This window comes from Hesperophylax consimilis, chromosome 11, assembly GCF_061612785.1.
Source record: "Hesperophylax consimilis isolate HC1 chromosome 11, BYU_Hcon_1.0, whole genome shotgun sequence".
Lineage (NCBI taxonomy): Eukaryota > Metazoa > Arthropoda > Insecta > Trichoptera > Limnephilidae > Hesperophylax > Hesperophylax consimilis.
Window position 1 is genome coordinate 16,869,108 of NC_142846.1, and position 15,512 is coordinate 16,884,619.

A 15,512-nucleotide genomic window follows, 5' to 3' on the forward strand; every position below is an offset into this window, starting at 1 on the left:
GCAATTGCGTCTTGTGTGCTAAGTTTATTTCTGAAACCGTATTGACTAGGGTTAATACTTTTTTGGTTATCTGTATAATCAGTAATTTGTTTTTTTTATTACTTTTTCGTGTATTTTTGCAATGTTGGATAATAAGGATATTGGGCGGTAATTGTTTACTTCTTTTGAATCTCCGGATTTATATACTGGGATTATAATGGCTTTTTTGTAGTTAGACGGGAATATTCCGTATTTAGTACTTACATTAATTATATGCGTAATCGGTTTGGTTAGAAAATTGCAGTATTTTTTCAAGATTTCTGTAGTTATACCGTCGTATCCTGGCGCACTACCATTTTTAAGTGATTGTATTATGTTTTCAATATTTTTTTCTGAAGTCGGTTTAAAAATTGAAAGATTGCTATTTGTTATTTTATCTTCATGTATGTCATCAGGTTGATAATTGTTAACGAGAAACTTGTTATAAATCGGTAGAAATCGGGTATGCGGGGCTTACGACGACCGCTAAGTTTTCTGTCTAATCTTTGTATCAATCCAAAGCACTTCTTTCATAAATTTATTTTTTAATGAACTATGGAACTTTGAAATACGCATTTAACTGGCAAAAAATCAACACATAAAAAACATTTCTAATACATCTTTTTTTTAAATTTTCGACCTAATAGAGCCACATCTTGGGCTGGCTAGTAGCCAATTTAAAATAGGTTTTTTTAGTTTGACTGAGGATTGAACCTTTCTACCAGGAACTTACTCTTAAACTGCTGTGAACTGTATTAAAATTTGTTTTAAAAAAATGAACCTTTCTCCCCAGTGACTGGAGTCAACCGTGCTAACCACTACGTCATATCTTGATTGGGTGGGACCGATATTTATTTCGCATATTGACTTTTGTAAATTTATAAATATAATGTCATCTAATTTCAGAAAAATGCGTAAATATCTGCGAAATTCGAAAAGTGAAAGAACTCGGATAAAAGAGACAATCTATGTTAGCCTCAGTAACACTTTTCAAACGGTGAGTTTTGGCATCATGAAATTCGGACGGCAGCAATTGGAACTATTTTCAGCTCGCAACGATATTTCCACCTTTTTTTTCAATGTTTTTTAAGCGTAAAAACATTACGTTGAAATTAATGTTGATTATGAATACTGAATAATGTAACATTATACATTTTTCGCAATAGTAAATACTGCTTCGGAATGAAATTGAATAGTATGCTTAGTAAATATTTAAAGTAAAATATCATTCAACTTCTGTTCACGTGTTCTTTGCAACGTCCAAATCCATTTAATGTCTATCCGTTTAGTTTATCAGCTATGTTTCAATAAAGTTGACAATGCAAATTGAGTTTTTACCTCGTTTTCTTGACAGGTGTAGACACGCCACTGAGTAACAATGTGTCTTTCATTTGACATCCAATTATACCACAACGGGTGACAGCTTTGTCATTTTTATTGAATGGAAAGGTTTTACTTAACATTTATGATAATCATACGAATTAAATAGATTATACGTAGACGTCTCTATAGTGTAAATTGTATTAAGCATTTTGTTTGGATAACTTTAGCCGCTTAGCCATAAAATGAGCTTAATTTTACCGATAATTAAATTCAATGAATTGGAACGAGCTATGAAAATTAATGTTAAAACTTACAAAGTAACAAAATTTTCACTTATAAATTGATTATTTTTGTGATTATGTATTTTTTATGTTTATATTATGGTCCTTTAAGATCTCCTTGATTCCAATTCACTATAGAGCATTAGTAAAAAAGAAAAACGTGTCATACTTTTAAGGATATCAAAATCTCATGATAAAAATGGGGTTGCTAGTTGAAAATATTTGCGATGAAAGCTTTGCAAATTTTGTGATGTCAGAGCTCCGCGTTTGAGATTCTTAGTTTATGACAATTTTAAGAAAATTTCTATTCTCCGTAGCTCGTGATGGAATTGGCGATCACCTAAAATTTAAGATTAAAAACGGTAAAATTTTCATGACTCCGTAACTTACCGTTTGAGAGCTTTACTGAAAGAAACAAAAAGGTTTTCGGCTTCAAAGGCATAATTTTAAATTATTTGCAAGTTTTGTATTCGTCCTCCATCGTTGTTGAAAAATATTCAGATCTTTCCATTCGCTCTATTTTTGGCTCAGTCTGAAGTAAGTCCCAAAGGAAAACCCCGACATAATCAAGTGGCCCCAAAACTCTAAAATACCATTTTTACAGCCTTAACAAGTTTTGCAACCTTTACTGTGAAAAGCCGGTGATTTTTATTTACCTTTAAACGAAACAAACCCATCTACTCAAAAGATTTAGACTGAAGCTTACATTCACACAAAATCACACAAACTCGGTAACCTGCTTTTAGATTATGAATTTTTTGAAGAATAGTTTATTCTTTCAAAATCTGTGCTCTTTCTTTCAAAGTCATTCGAGTGGGTCGTACCACTCGTTGTTCGAGTGGAATGACTTTTGAGGTTTGGAGTATGTAATTATGTACCTTCGGCGAGACTCGGGAATAAGAACGTCGACCAATGTATGTATTTTCGACGGGGATTGCGAGCGGCCTGGATTTGAGAATCGATACCCTGGCATGAAAATATATTTTATACGTGGTCTAATTACAGCTTTCAACAATCAACTAATTTAAGCTTGCATTTAGATGAAACATGGCGACGTTTTCATTAGCTCAGTATCATGCAGAGCTAAATTCTAGTCAAAGAAAAAAAATATTTAAATGCTAGAAATTGATTTTTTACCTGTTCCATCTTGAAAACATTTTATCAATTATAATATGTGGATGTATGATTTATTTATACTGTATTGTGGTCTCCATAAGTCGGTTATGCACCAAATTATAAAAATTACATTACATTACAACAAAGTCAATAATGTAACAGAAAAATTCACTTGTAGATACAGGGTGTCCGGGTCAAAGTGCACATATTCGGGAGGTGATTCTACTCGTACTTTGTAACATAATCTCGTCCTCACTTTTAAAATACTAATTTTGGTTGTGACTTTGTCTGTAACTACGGTTCAATGTACTCTAGAACTTTTGCTTCGAATTCAAATTTTTCAAAATTGAAAGTGTTCGTTTGGGGAATTCAAACAAGCGATTTTTTTAACAAAAACATGTTTTAATTCTTGTTTACAAAATTGAAACTGATTTGTCAAGAATCAATCGAGACTACTTTCATTGATGTATTATATTTAGAGATATTTTATATTTAAAAAAAATTGGTTAAAAATTTACCTCCAATTTAACTTATTATATTAATACAAGGAGAAAAATGAATACGGCTTTTTAAAATCAAGATACTGTTAAAAGTTTGACTGCATGATTATTTCCTAATAAAATATTAGTCATTCAGAATATATCTGAACACATGTGCAACGCGGGTGGCCTTGTCCAAATAAATACAATGGACGAAATACGAAAGTATTATTATTTTGAAGAGCACGTGTTCCAACCTCCTCATCACACAATCGTGCTTTACTGATAGTTTGTTATGAAATTTGTCAAATCATCCGTAAAAGGCCTCTAATCCTGCTTTTAACAGGAAAACGACAATTTGACAAGATTTTTAATAATGTAACAATATTTCATATCAGTAAGATTTCTCCGTGTACCGATGGAACATTTTTTGCACAGTTGAAAATAATTTCAGTAAAATATTAAGGTACTTATGCCGACGTTAACAATTGCAAAGGGCCATTAAGTAAAAAAAATTATATCTGAGCCATCAATTAACATTTTTCCGAGCTAAATGTTAATTTCCTACGCTTAACTGAATACATTTTTATTTCACTCTCCCGAATAAATTAGGATTTTGCCGACTAACCCGCTAATCTCAGGTAGGGGTAATCAATCATTTGGACTGAAACATTTTTTCAAGCGTTCACCTACCGCTAAAAAACGCGATATTTAATCAATGAATTAAGTATTTCTGCTTTATTCATCCTACTTACTTGCTTTCTTACATTTATGAAAAAAAATTGACTATTTTTTTTTTTTTACCTCTTATACACAAGTCACTGTAAATCTCAACGCCAACGTATGAAAGCCAATATCACTAAAAATGGTTCCCGAAAAACCTGGTTAGCTATCATTAATTAATTTAAGTATCACAAAACTTGTTTATCATATGTTTTTGGTTTGAAAATTTGATCGCTTATAAATATTTCAGAAGCTATAATTAAATACTGCGAGTAGAACACTTCTTGGTCTTTGAAGTAATCTAGCATTAATTGAAAAAGATTTTTTTTTAAGCCCAGAAAAAAATAAAGAATTATTTTAATTTTAAGTTCCAAATCTCCTACTTACGAAACCATTCTCGGTTATGGTTTTATTGAACAATGTGGAAAATTATGTTCTTCTTAAAATGATTTTAAAACATTTGTGCCTTAATTTCGCAAAATAAAATAAAACACATTTTTGGCGATGTTTTTTTTCTAGTATAAATCAAAACAGGCGGCTGAGGTAAAGCAGGAATTTAAACCTTATCCTAATCTACATAAGGAGTGTTATTGTTCGATTCCAAATTTTCCACTACGTGGTGCATCGCTTTAATATTTATCACACCCCAAAGTATTTGCTTCCATCGAAAAAATAATAAAATAAACATCTTCCTATGCCTGTTTCTGCAGTGGGTATTGTAAAATAATTACACGTTTGTTGATAATTAACCCGCTGTAACAATAATTCAATGGCAACATTATACACACTGAAACTCTTAATACACTTAAAATGATCTAACAAAATACCTCAAATCAATGTCAACGCACGAGCAAACTAGGAAAAGTATAAAACAGTGTCTCTCAGTTGATACTTTGTGGTCTCGAAAACCTCATTGGTCAAATAAAACAAAGTTAAATAAGCAACAAAGCTTTTCTCACGACAACGCGCGGTTGCGAAACTAAAGTACGAGTGAACAACAGATAATAAAATCTGTCAAAATAACTAACAGATAATAACTACTCCAACCTAAATATTTCGTATTCATTTTCATGCTTTCGACTAGGAATGGTTCGTTATTGTGTTTTTTCTATTCTACTGTGAGGCTTAAAAACCTGGACATCAGTCCAATCCTTGGACAAGGAAGATAAAGCTTTTGATAAATTAATCTGTAGTCTATAGGAGTATCTTTCGAATATCCTGGACAAATAGGGTGACAGAAAATATAGTTAGGTAATTTTACTTGATAAAGAAGAAACCTTTTTATGTGAATACCACACAAGAACCAGTAAGACTATGGCATCCCCAATCGGAGAGTTTTCTGAGGCTCAAGGTAATAGAGAGGGGAAGGAGACGGGGAAGACGAAGGTTGAGGAGTACTTGGCTATTCAGATCTGGTCTGGTTTTTAACCGGATTAACAATGTTTTGAAAATATTGTTAATAAATTAACAATGCTCATTTATCTCTATATATGTAACTAAACTGACGTTAAGTAAAAATTGATTGTTATTTACTTTTAATAAAAAAATACCCCAAAAATAATAATAACGCTTTGTTGTAATGGGCCAACCTTTGTGTTTTATTAGTGTGGCCAATACATTTAGGTGGTTTCAAAAGATAACCCCGGCGACTAGTGAAAAATTTAGCTATGTCAAATAGATGTATCTGCCAAATATGTCAAGTAAAATTAAAACATCAATATGATTATGAAAAATAATACAAAATTGTGTTGGGCTGCTAATTACGCATCTTTTCATAATTATCTATGATAATAACCCTGTCCAGGTTTACAACCGATTTTAAACTTTGCTTTTGTTTTCTCGTAAAATTATGTCAATAACAGATAAAACCCTTTGCCATATTACTACCGAGTTATTTAATAGTGATTTTTTTTCTAGCAACTTTACCAATTGTAAGTTATATCTTATATCTACATCTCGAAACAATAAAAGTCCTGTGCCTACACGCTCTTGTGAAAATGTCGGGAACATTAAACTCTTTTTTATTAGATCAGGAATACAGATTACAGATAGACCGTTCAGAAGGTTAGGTTCTGTAAGCAAATCAGTTTTTCTTCCTCGGTAATGCTAACCCAGCGTACAAGTCAGAAAGGCTGACGGAAATAACCAGGGGAAAAAACGCAGAAAAATACATATATATCTAGGAAACTTATTTTGTACTTCTACCATTAGAGAGTAAGTAATATAAACTGATCCTCATTTTATTGAGTTGCTTTCCAGAATGCTACATACTAAGCTATAGTATTGTACCTTGTACCTACATACAATATTCGCGGCCCAGCTGCAAAAATGCTTGGAGTTGCTTAGCGCAAATCCCAGCACTCTCAAAGCTTTCCCGCAAATGTGATTACCTAATCTTTCGAAATAACTAGTGCTTGCGAGTTAAACGAGATATCGTTTTGTTTGATTTGGTGTAGCACATAATATAAATTAAAGACACAGGACCGTATTTGCGCGCAACGGGCAACCATTAATTGGTTTTTAATCAATTCATTAATAGACTCAAATAAAAGTATCGTTTTGTTTTAATTAAATTTAATTTACCACATAAAAATAAGTTTACTAAATAAAATAAGCACTACTAAATAAACTAATTTTAACTAAACTCATATAAGTCAATACTAACTCCGACAACTCATAATCCTACCGAACCGTTTATTACTACGAAGTTATTTCCAAGTAAATTTATAATTAAGGTTCTAATAAGGTACAATTTCCAAATAATACAATTATAAGCATTTTATTTAAACAAAAAAAAATTATTTTTGTATGTTTGGGAATAAAGACACGAATCTTAGCTTTGTGTTCCTTTTTTAAATAAAGTTGTTCGTAGCAATCTTAATAAATCGTGTTGAATACCTTAGCACAGTGGTTTTTTTTTGGTGTGCACAAAAACATGCTGCATTAAATTCTACTGTGGTCGAAAAATTTCTTGTAATTTCAGCAGACCGGATATTAAAATTAAAATTTGATTCATACATATTCGACCAATTCTGGATAAAACAGATAAATAAATATCCGGAAATTACAATGGAAGCCTTGAAAATATTAATTTCCCTTTGCTACGTCATATCTACGTAAGCTCATATTTTCTTCCATGGTCATAATAATGTTCCGTGAAATTACAACCAATGTATGATTGTTATAATAAAGTTAAAAATAATATAATAATTTTAAATATTGGCATATCGCTTCCCCAACTTTGTAAAACCACTGCCTTGGTGTTTTATAATTCTTCTTATTTTTATCCAATCATTTCATCAATTTTTAATATTTTAATCATGTGTAGAAAAATGACCAACAATCTCTTCTAAATGAGTCGTTTAATTTCTATACCCGCTATATCAAATTTCATTGATTTGGAGAAAACCGCAAAAAAACTGTCACATCTCTAGCGTACATAAGTAATTGCATTACAATTTTTTATATAATGAATTGGAGTAATAAAATTTTGAAAAGCATTTATTTTCTATATATGTCTAGCAATAATTAAGTAATTTCGATAAATAAAATGGATAAAGCGGATTTCGATACTCACTTCGTGATATAGAGGCTTTTGAAAGTCAACTGAGCCGACATGGCGGGTTTAGAAACACACGCGTAGATCATTTTGACACACGAGCGTGGCGTCAGAGCGGCGGCCATATTGTATTTTGGCAAAATAACTGCTTGTGATTGGTTGAATCCGATATAGCGCGTTTTGATAGTAACTTTCTGTATGATATAGCGGATTTGGTTTCTCACTCGCAGTTTTAACATGGTTTTTGGTCGTGATAAGGAGGGTTTTGAAACTCAATTTTAGGTTCCTCTTGTTGCTCGCAAAAATGTGAACAAGATGTCATACTCAGATAATTTTGTCAAAAAATCGGATATAGCGGGTATAGAAATTATAGGATTCAAATACTCGTAGTATAAAATAAAGTCGCCATCCACGCCTGTCTGTTTGTGCGCTTAGTTATTCTAAACTACGTAACGGATTTTATTAGGATTTTCACTATCATTTAGAAAATTTCTTCCGAAACGTTTATATGAATAATACGTGCATACTTTATTTATAAAAAGTAGAGAAAAGACGATGTTTTGTAATCAAGTCGTAAAATATATTTTTGGGCGCCTACGTTTCTAACGCTGGCTAAACCTTATGGGATAAAAGTACATCAAAATAATGCAATAGGGAATTAAATAATATTTAATTAATAAATTTAAAAAAAAAAAATTCCAATTGAATTAATCTTAAGAATAACTCATTTCAAATAACTTTAAAATCATTTTATTTTTAATTACTTACTTATTGTAATAAAACAATATACACTCCTCTTCCAGCCACAAGCTAATGCTTCTATGGAAGAGGGGTCTTGAAATATTTGATCATATATTGTAACAAATAAACAAAAATGAACTTATATAATAAATAATAAAATAATAATAATAATAATATCTTAAAAAGAACTCACAAACTCTAAAGTTTACCCCAAAACATTTACAAGTCCCCGAACTACGCCGAATACAAGTCAGCTAGTTTGCCAATATATGTTTCTTTTTCGTTTTTATAAAATTGATAAGAAATGTCATTTTTCAAATCAAAAATATTTTTTTTTATATTAACTCCACACAGGAGGCCCTGAAGAAAATAATTTCCCTCAGGGCCTATGTCATCTTTGGGGATGCTGTGTGGAGGGTCTTTTTGTGGAGAGGAAGGAGTGAGCATGGGTCTTGAAGAGAAATATGTGTTCATCCTCCTGTTATACGGAGGTTATGGATTACCCCCAGACCCCCGATAGGACCACAAGTTCAGCGTCGCGTAAGAGTCTACAGATCCTAAATACGGCCCTGTGAAGAGTAGGTAGTAGTAGTACTACGTAGTAGGTGATGAAATCGTACATAATGACTTCGAAACTTACGTGCAGAATACATTGCAAAAATTTCCCTGCTGATGGCCAACCTTCGATAGGACAGTGCACCAGAAGAAGATTACAAAAAATGCTACGTAGGAAAAATTAGTAGTTTTACATCAAATTTTGTTATTTTTGTAATTAATCCAATAAAACGTTCAAATATCGCACATGATATTGACTTCATATAATTTTATTCAGATTTGTGAGTCATAGTTTTCAAAATTTATGGGGTGAGTCAGTAAAGCTCAAACGCGAAAGTATGTGGACAATCGTAAATGTCCAACGGACATGTCTGGAAACATACCAATGTTCCATTAAAACAATAATTCATTGGTTAAGAGCTTAAAAACAGTTCTGAATATGAGTCAGATCTTCTTAAATTTGTTGAAAATATATTCACCTTGTTTATTTACTAGTACTTGCTAGTAAATATGATTAAATGATGTTGAGATTAGAAAATTTCAGCAAAAAGAAAATTTGTGCAAGATTCCTGAAGTCAAAACGCACCGTTCGGGAGCTTTTAAAACTTAAATCCTTGTAGTAATAAAAACTCAATAGCTCATGATGGTAATAACGTTTTGAGTTGAAAATAAAGACGTTGACCTTGAAAATCAAATTACTAAATTATTAACCTTTCAATACTCTAGAACCGATCGTTCCGAAGTTCTGTGAATGTTCTATTCAAGTTCTGTTGTTATTTCAGTTTTGTGAAACAACTGGCCAATGATGATATAATAACAGAGCTTGAATAGAACGGTCACAGAACTTGATATCAACTTCGAAATTCGTTGAATTGATCAAATTCTGTGTTTCAAAGTTTGGATTACGATTAAATTAATAGCAATAAAGTTTAAAGAAAGTCACATGTGTTTAAATATTAAAGCGTGTTACGTTTTGAAATTTGGAAATGAATAATGTAATAATACTGAAAAGATTCCGCATACCCTTGCACGATATTATGACTGAATATGATTTATTCTCAACGGAAATATAATGTTCTTTTCTTGCTCATGAATAATTTATTTTGTTTCGCAAAAATTAAAAAAAAAGTATGTTATACCTACTCGTATACATGGTGTCCGGAACCTAGTGGTAAAAACGAGAAACCGGGTAATCTACTTTCACATAAAGAACCTAAAAACAACTTTATTTTTCGATCTGAGATTTTTGTTTTGTGTTATTTTTTATTTGTATTCGGAGACTAAAGGGTTATGAAAAACTTTTGAAACCAGATCTACGCTTCGATGAATTTTGGAAGACGGTAAAAAGATAAAAATAACCGTTTTTTTTCAACATCGACTTGAATTTTCTAACTAAAATCCATAAAAATTGTGGACTCGATTTACTCGAAAGTGAAAATGTGAAGTAGATTCACTTGTTTCTTGTTTACATCACTAGTTTTCTGAGGCCACGTATGCGAATACGTTTAGAAATTTACGAAATGAACTAAAAATTATTTATATCTTAGAAAAGTACATATTTTTTAAGTCCGTGACAATATCGTGCAAGGGTTGAGGGTTAGGCAAATCCTTAACCATATTAAAAGAATAAGCATATTAAAAATGTTAAGAAAACTAATAATAAAGTCGTAAAATAACTATTGCACGCATACTTATAAATCGTGTTTATATAAGTGTAGATGCTACATTACTACACGAATCACGTTTATAGCATTAGCAAATCGATCTGTCAGACTGTGTTCAAATATTACAATGCACTTGTAAACTGTACTCATAAAAGCTATTACCTCCCGATTTAAGTTAATATCAGATAAGTCTACTTAATATCAACAGATTGCGGGTTGATTAGCTCTTTGTAATTAGTACATAGACTTATTAAGGTGCTTTTATAAGTAGGTACAAATAAGTACCCAGTTTATAGCAGAGCAGCTGTGCTCGAGGCGAACGAGTAAAAATGTCAAATTGTCGCTTTTCGTCCTTTTTCAGACGCAGTACTTTGTGTTTTCCTGCTGACGGAAAACCACTTCGGCAATGCGTAATGCATTAAAGTAGACGATTTAATATATTCTGAGAGTAGTCTGGGATTTTCTTTGAAGAATTACAGATATAATCAACTGTATTTTTGTGCGAGCGGTTCTTTGACGCAAAACTAAACTTTTTACGATTTTGCAGGTATTGGATAGTAAAGAATCTTTGCGGTTCTAAAAAATCCTGATGAATTTAGAAAAGTACGCAGTAAGACAGTGAACATAGACACATATAGTTAGATGTAATATTATTTGATGTGATTTTGATGCACTCATTAAATTTTGGCGACGGATTAATCAACAACAATGAACCAATGTGATAATTATAACATCATGCATGACTAAGCTTTTACTTTGGGTAGGTTCATTATGTGAGAAAGGTAGGTAATGATGGAAAGGTGCACCACCACCGTGAGCGCGCCCCGTGCAATGCAGGGGTTGTAATGAATGCAGCTGGGGGGTGACAGCAGACAGGATAGGGGTAGTACTTGTTCAACAGACCTTTCATCCGTGCGGTGATCTGGCTGCCTGTTCACTAGTAAACCGACGCGAGTTAGACGTCGCGAGCGTCACTACGGCGGATTCAGACGGATCAGTCGCTGTAGTCCTGAAAGCTAAGAGGCAACCAGTCAACTGAAGTGAGCGGAGATCGTGTTGCGCTGTGTGCGCCCGGCAAGGGTAGAACGTGCGAACTGCGGACGGCCCGGCACCGCGCTTCGGGCAGACCGCAGCGACACTGGCGCGTAGGCGCTTTCATCGCGAACCCAGCCCCCCTGCCGGCGTCCCATCCCTCCGGCACCCCCTCGGCTTCCCCCCACATTAACCCCCCAAGGCCCCCAGCGCCCCTGACGACGGCGTTGCGCAATTCAGCACGTTGGGGTCGCCACTGTTTGCGCCCGAGGGGGGAATCACTGGAATAACAATAGCTTTTGCCCTAATTCAGAAAGACGGCAAACACGTTTTTTGATCGAATGATGTCCGCTAATGTAAATGAATTTTTAATAGGAACAGGAAAAAAAATTCCTTAGTATGTTTCCTACACAGAACATACATCTTTAGTATTTTCTTATAGTAATCCTCGTATCCTTTCAATTAAAACTCATTTCAGATTTTTTTTTTATTTCGAACAAATATTTACATCTCTTGCTATTTCATTTAGCTTGTAACGTGTATTATAGAGGAAAATATAATATGTACTCCAAAATGAAATATAATAATTAACACAAAAATAGTACAGAAGTCAATACAATGTACGAACAGTTTCCAAAAATTTCAGCATCAACAAAAAAATAATATCAACTGATTTGCTCACAATTCAAGAACAAATTCCGTACATTTTTTCAAGATATACCTATAAAAATAAATGATAACAAAAACCCGTTAATCTTTTTTCATATACATGCATGCAAGTTGACTACGTTTTATGTAAAATTTTCAATTAGGTACTGTTCCTGGAAAAAAATCACCCCTTCCGATGAGCAAAAATCCTGTAAGTAAATTAAATATTTACATGTTTTCAATAAAACTGACGTTGTCAATTAACCTAATATCTTTCGACTCACAGCCATTAAAATTGATAATCTGTTCAAGAATTCAAAATTCAAAATCAAAATTGAATTATCTTCTTGAAAGTAGCCTTACTTTTCTGTTACAAATGAATTATATAAATGTTTAGAGGTACATAATAATTGTAATTAAATATTATGGACTGAGCTTTTGTTTATCCAGTGAGACTATGGCATCCCCAATTGGGGTATGCTGTAAGGCTGAAGGTAGTGATGGGGGAAAGAAGAGCAGGGAGAGGAAGGTGGGGAAGTGCTTGGCTATTAAGATCTGGTCACCAAACCGACTAATGCCATTTCAAGTAACTTTTCAATTCTGAATTTTGGTGTTACACCAGGGCGATACTGAGAATATTATATTATATATTAGAAAACTTCTGTTTTAACTCGATTGTTTTGCATTTGGTCGATCTGTGAATTTTGTTTGTATGCTCCGTTTCAGTATGGTGGCCGTACTGTATTTTTAACCCTGCTGCTTTATTAGGAGAGTGATTGAAATATTGGTGTTTATATTGTTATAAAATTGTAACCTTGTTTATATGTTTCAATATAAAAATTTAAAAAATCCCGCCAGAGTTCGCACAAGCGTGAATCCTTCTACGAGCTGTCAAATCGGAATAATCAAATGTTACATAAAATATATATTGCGGTTTTTAATTACGTGGGTAGGTATTTAAATACCTACTTACTAATCTTATAATTTCAGAGAAAATTTTTATTTTGTTTTGATGTAAGAGAAATACAGAAACATTATTTTTTTACGCAAGGTCTACTAACCTTTCGCAGAACTAATAGTGTAGTTCATACAATTAATACAATCTACATCTAGATGTCAATACCGTATTGACGAAGCTCGTCTATCTATTGACCATCACCCTTTCTGCAAAGCCTACAAATAAGAAAAAGTTATCTTAATTTTTGCCGCAATACAGATCAACAGCGATAAACATTGGTCGCCCCAATTAATTTGCTCTGCTCGGCACGACCCGCAGACTAAGCCTCTACGTCGCTACGCCAGAGGGCGCGACTGCTCTACGCCGGACGGAGCACTTACGCTCTTCCATCCTCAAACACTTCCCGTAGCGGCTAACTACACACACAAATAAAACCGACAGTTGGCAGCGGTACTTATACATATGTACTTATATTTATATACTATATTTATATATTATTTCTCTGCCAAAAGTAGTACCTACGCCTATTTCTCTCACACATACAAACAATTCGCGGAACAAAGGAGTTCGATATTAGGATTTTTTTCGCCTTACTTTGTGCTTTATTCTGCAGGATTTGAGTTTGCAGCCGGGTGTACTATAGGTCGGATTATTAGCTGGTTTTGATATTAAGGTGAAGGCCATGTATGGATCCTGCGCCACAATGATGCACTGCACCCCTGTGCACTAATGCACAGCCTTCAACCCCCATCCCTCCTACACCCGTAGTGTGTTTGGCCTATGTCTATTGCGACATTTGTGTCATTGAACGTGTTTGATTATGCAATGAAAACACGGAATTATAACTACGTAATCACACTGTATATATATTTTATCGTCTCTTTAAGATGTTGAGTCCGTTGAAAGAGAGATTAGTTTCCTCACTTAGGTACAATACTCAATGATGCGTCTCGTGATACGTAGATGCATGTTCGTCGATTATCTGAACTCTTGACAGGTGATGTGACGCGGGGTTACTACGCCCCATATGCTTTTTATACTAGGGGGTACTATGCTTTTGAAAGGTGACAAAAAATTACACAATCTTCCTTCTCCCATTCCCTTCCCTTCCACAGTTCCTTCAACATCATTACATTCCCCAAATGGGGATGCCATAGGTCCACTCGCTCCGCTCCGGTAAATTGTCTTCATGAAATATCTAAGGAAAACTGTTAGATGTTCAGATAAAAAAGAACTTAAAAGAAGAAGAAGATAATACTAACACATCCAAACGAAACATGACACAGAAAATAAAAAGATAACGGTCATAATTAGGAACCGAGCCCAGTCTTTTTAACCGCTCGATCATTGGGTTGATATCTCTGTCAAATTTGTCGATTTGATATTTAAAATTCAGAATTAACAATATCATCTTGCAACTAATTTTTCCCATTTTTTGGCAGCAACCTTTTTAAATGATTACAAATTTCTAATGAATTAGTGTGTTACGTAGATAGTGTCTCGGATAAACATATCCGATTTTTATTTATGGGATACCTATTGACCTTTTCTAAAAGTCGAAATGAATATTTAGGTATATTAGTATTATAATTAATATAAATATTATAATATTTATTACATCATTAGAAATACAAATACATGACGCTTAATAATTAGATCCCAGTGGTCGAGTCGTTAAGACGCTGTCCCGATGAGACAGGAGTTTCTTGTTTCGATTCCAAGTTGAAACCGTTATCGTTTTTTAATTTGCTGTGTCTTGTTTCGTTTAGATTTGGTAGTATTATCTTCTTCTTCAATGATATATTACACCAATGGGTAAAACCTTCAAAAAACTTAAAGAAAAAATTGTCCCTAATTAAATTTAATTTGCCGCTGGTAAGAGTTTGAATAAATAAACCATTAATTCCCGATCAGGGTATCTAGAACGGTAGATCGTTATGGTTTTATCCGAAAAATATCGGTAACTTGTCATCGTTCCCAAGCATGACTGTAGTTCTACGCCCAGAGTAAACCTGCTCGCTCCACACGCTCTTCTGTGCAGTTCAATTTAGATCAATGCAATAAAAACTGTAAACAAAACTCTTGCTTGAATAGGCCATGTAATAATTACAATAAAATAAAATTAAATGTAAAACGTTTCAGTTGGGAAATAAACAATATAAAAAGTCATCAAAATAGTTTATTTCTGATATTCCATGAATTACTTTTCAGTTCTTAAATTTGTTTTATTTCTATCGATTATTGTAGAAATATATTATATATTTGGACAGCGCCCTCGGGGATATTTCACAAAACCGGCGCTATAAAAATCATCCAAATATTATTAGGTAAAATATTAATATAGGTAATTATTAATATTATGATTAAACTAGAAAAAATGTTTTTCTGAATTATTATTATTACCTCGAGTGAGTT

At 33.2% G+C, this 15,512-nt stretch overlaps 1 protein-coding gene across 1 annotated transcript in view; it reads right to left on the minus strand.

Annotated features, from left to right (window-relative positions):
* The window catches only part of LOC149419868 (uncharacterized), a 123,743-nt gene extending 112,162 nt beyond the window's left edge, over positions 1-11,581 (minus strand). The window contains exon 1 of the mRNA XM_089637356.1: positions 11,363-11,581. Within this exon, the coding sequence (XP_089493482.1) occupies positions 11,363-11,369 (7 nt within the window). The 5' untranslated portion in view covers positions 11,370-11,581. The remainder of the gene's footprint in view (positions 1-11,362) is intronic.
* Positions 11,582-15,512: the final 3,931 nt, after the last annotated feature.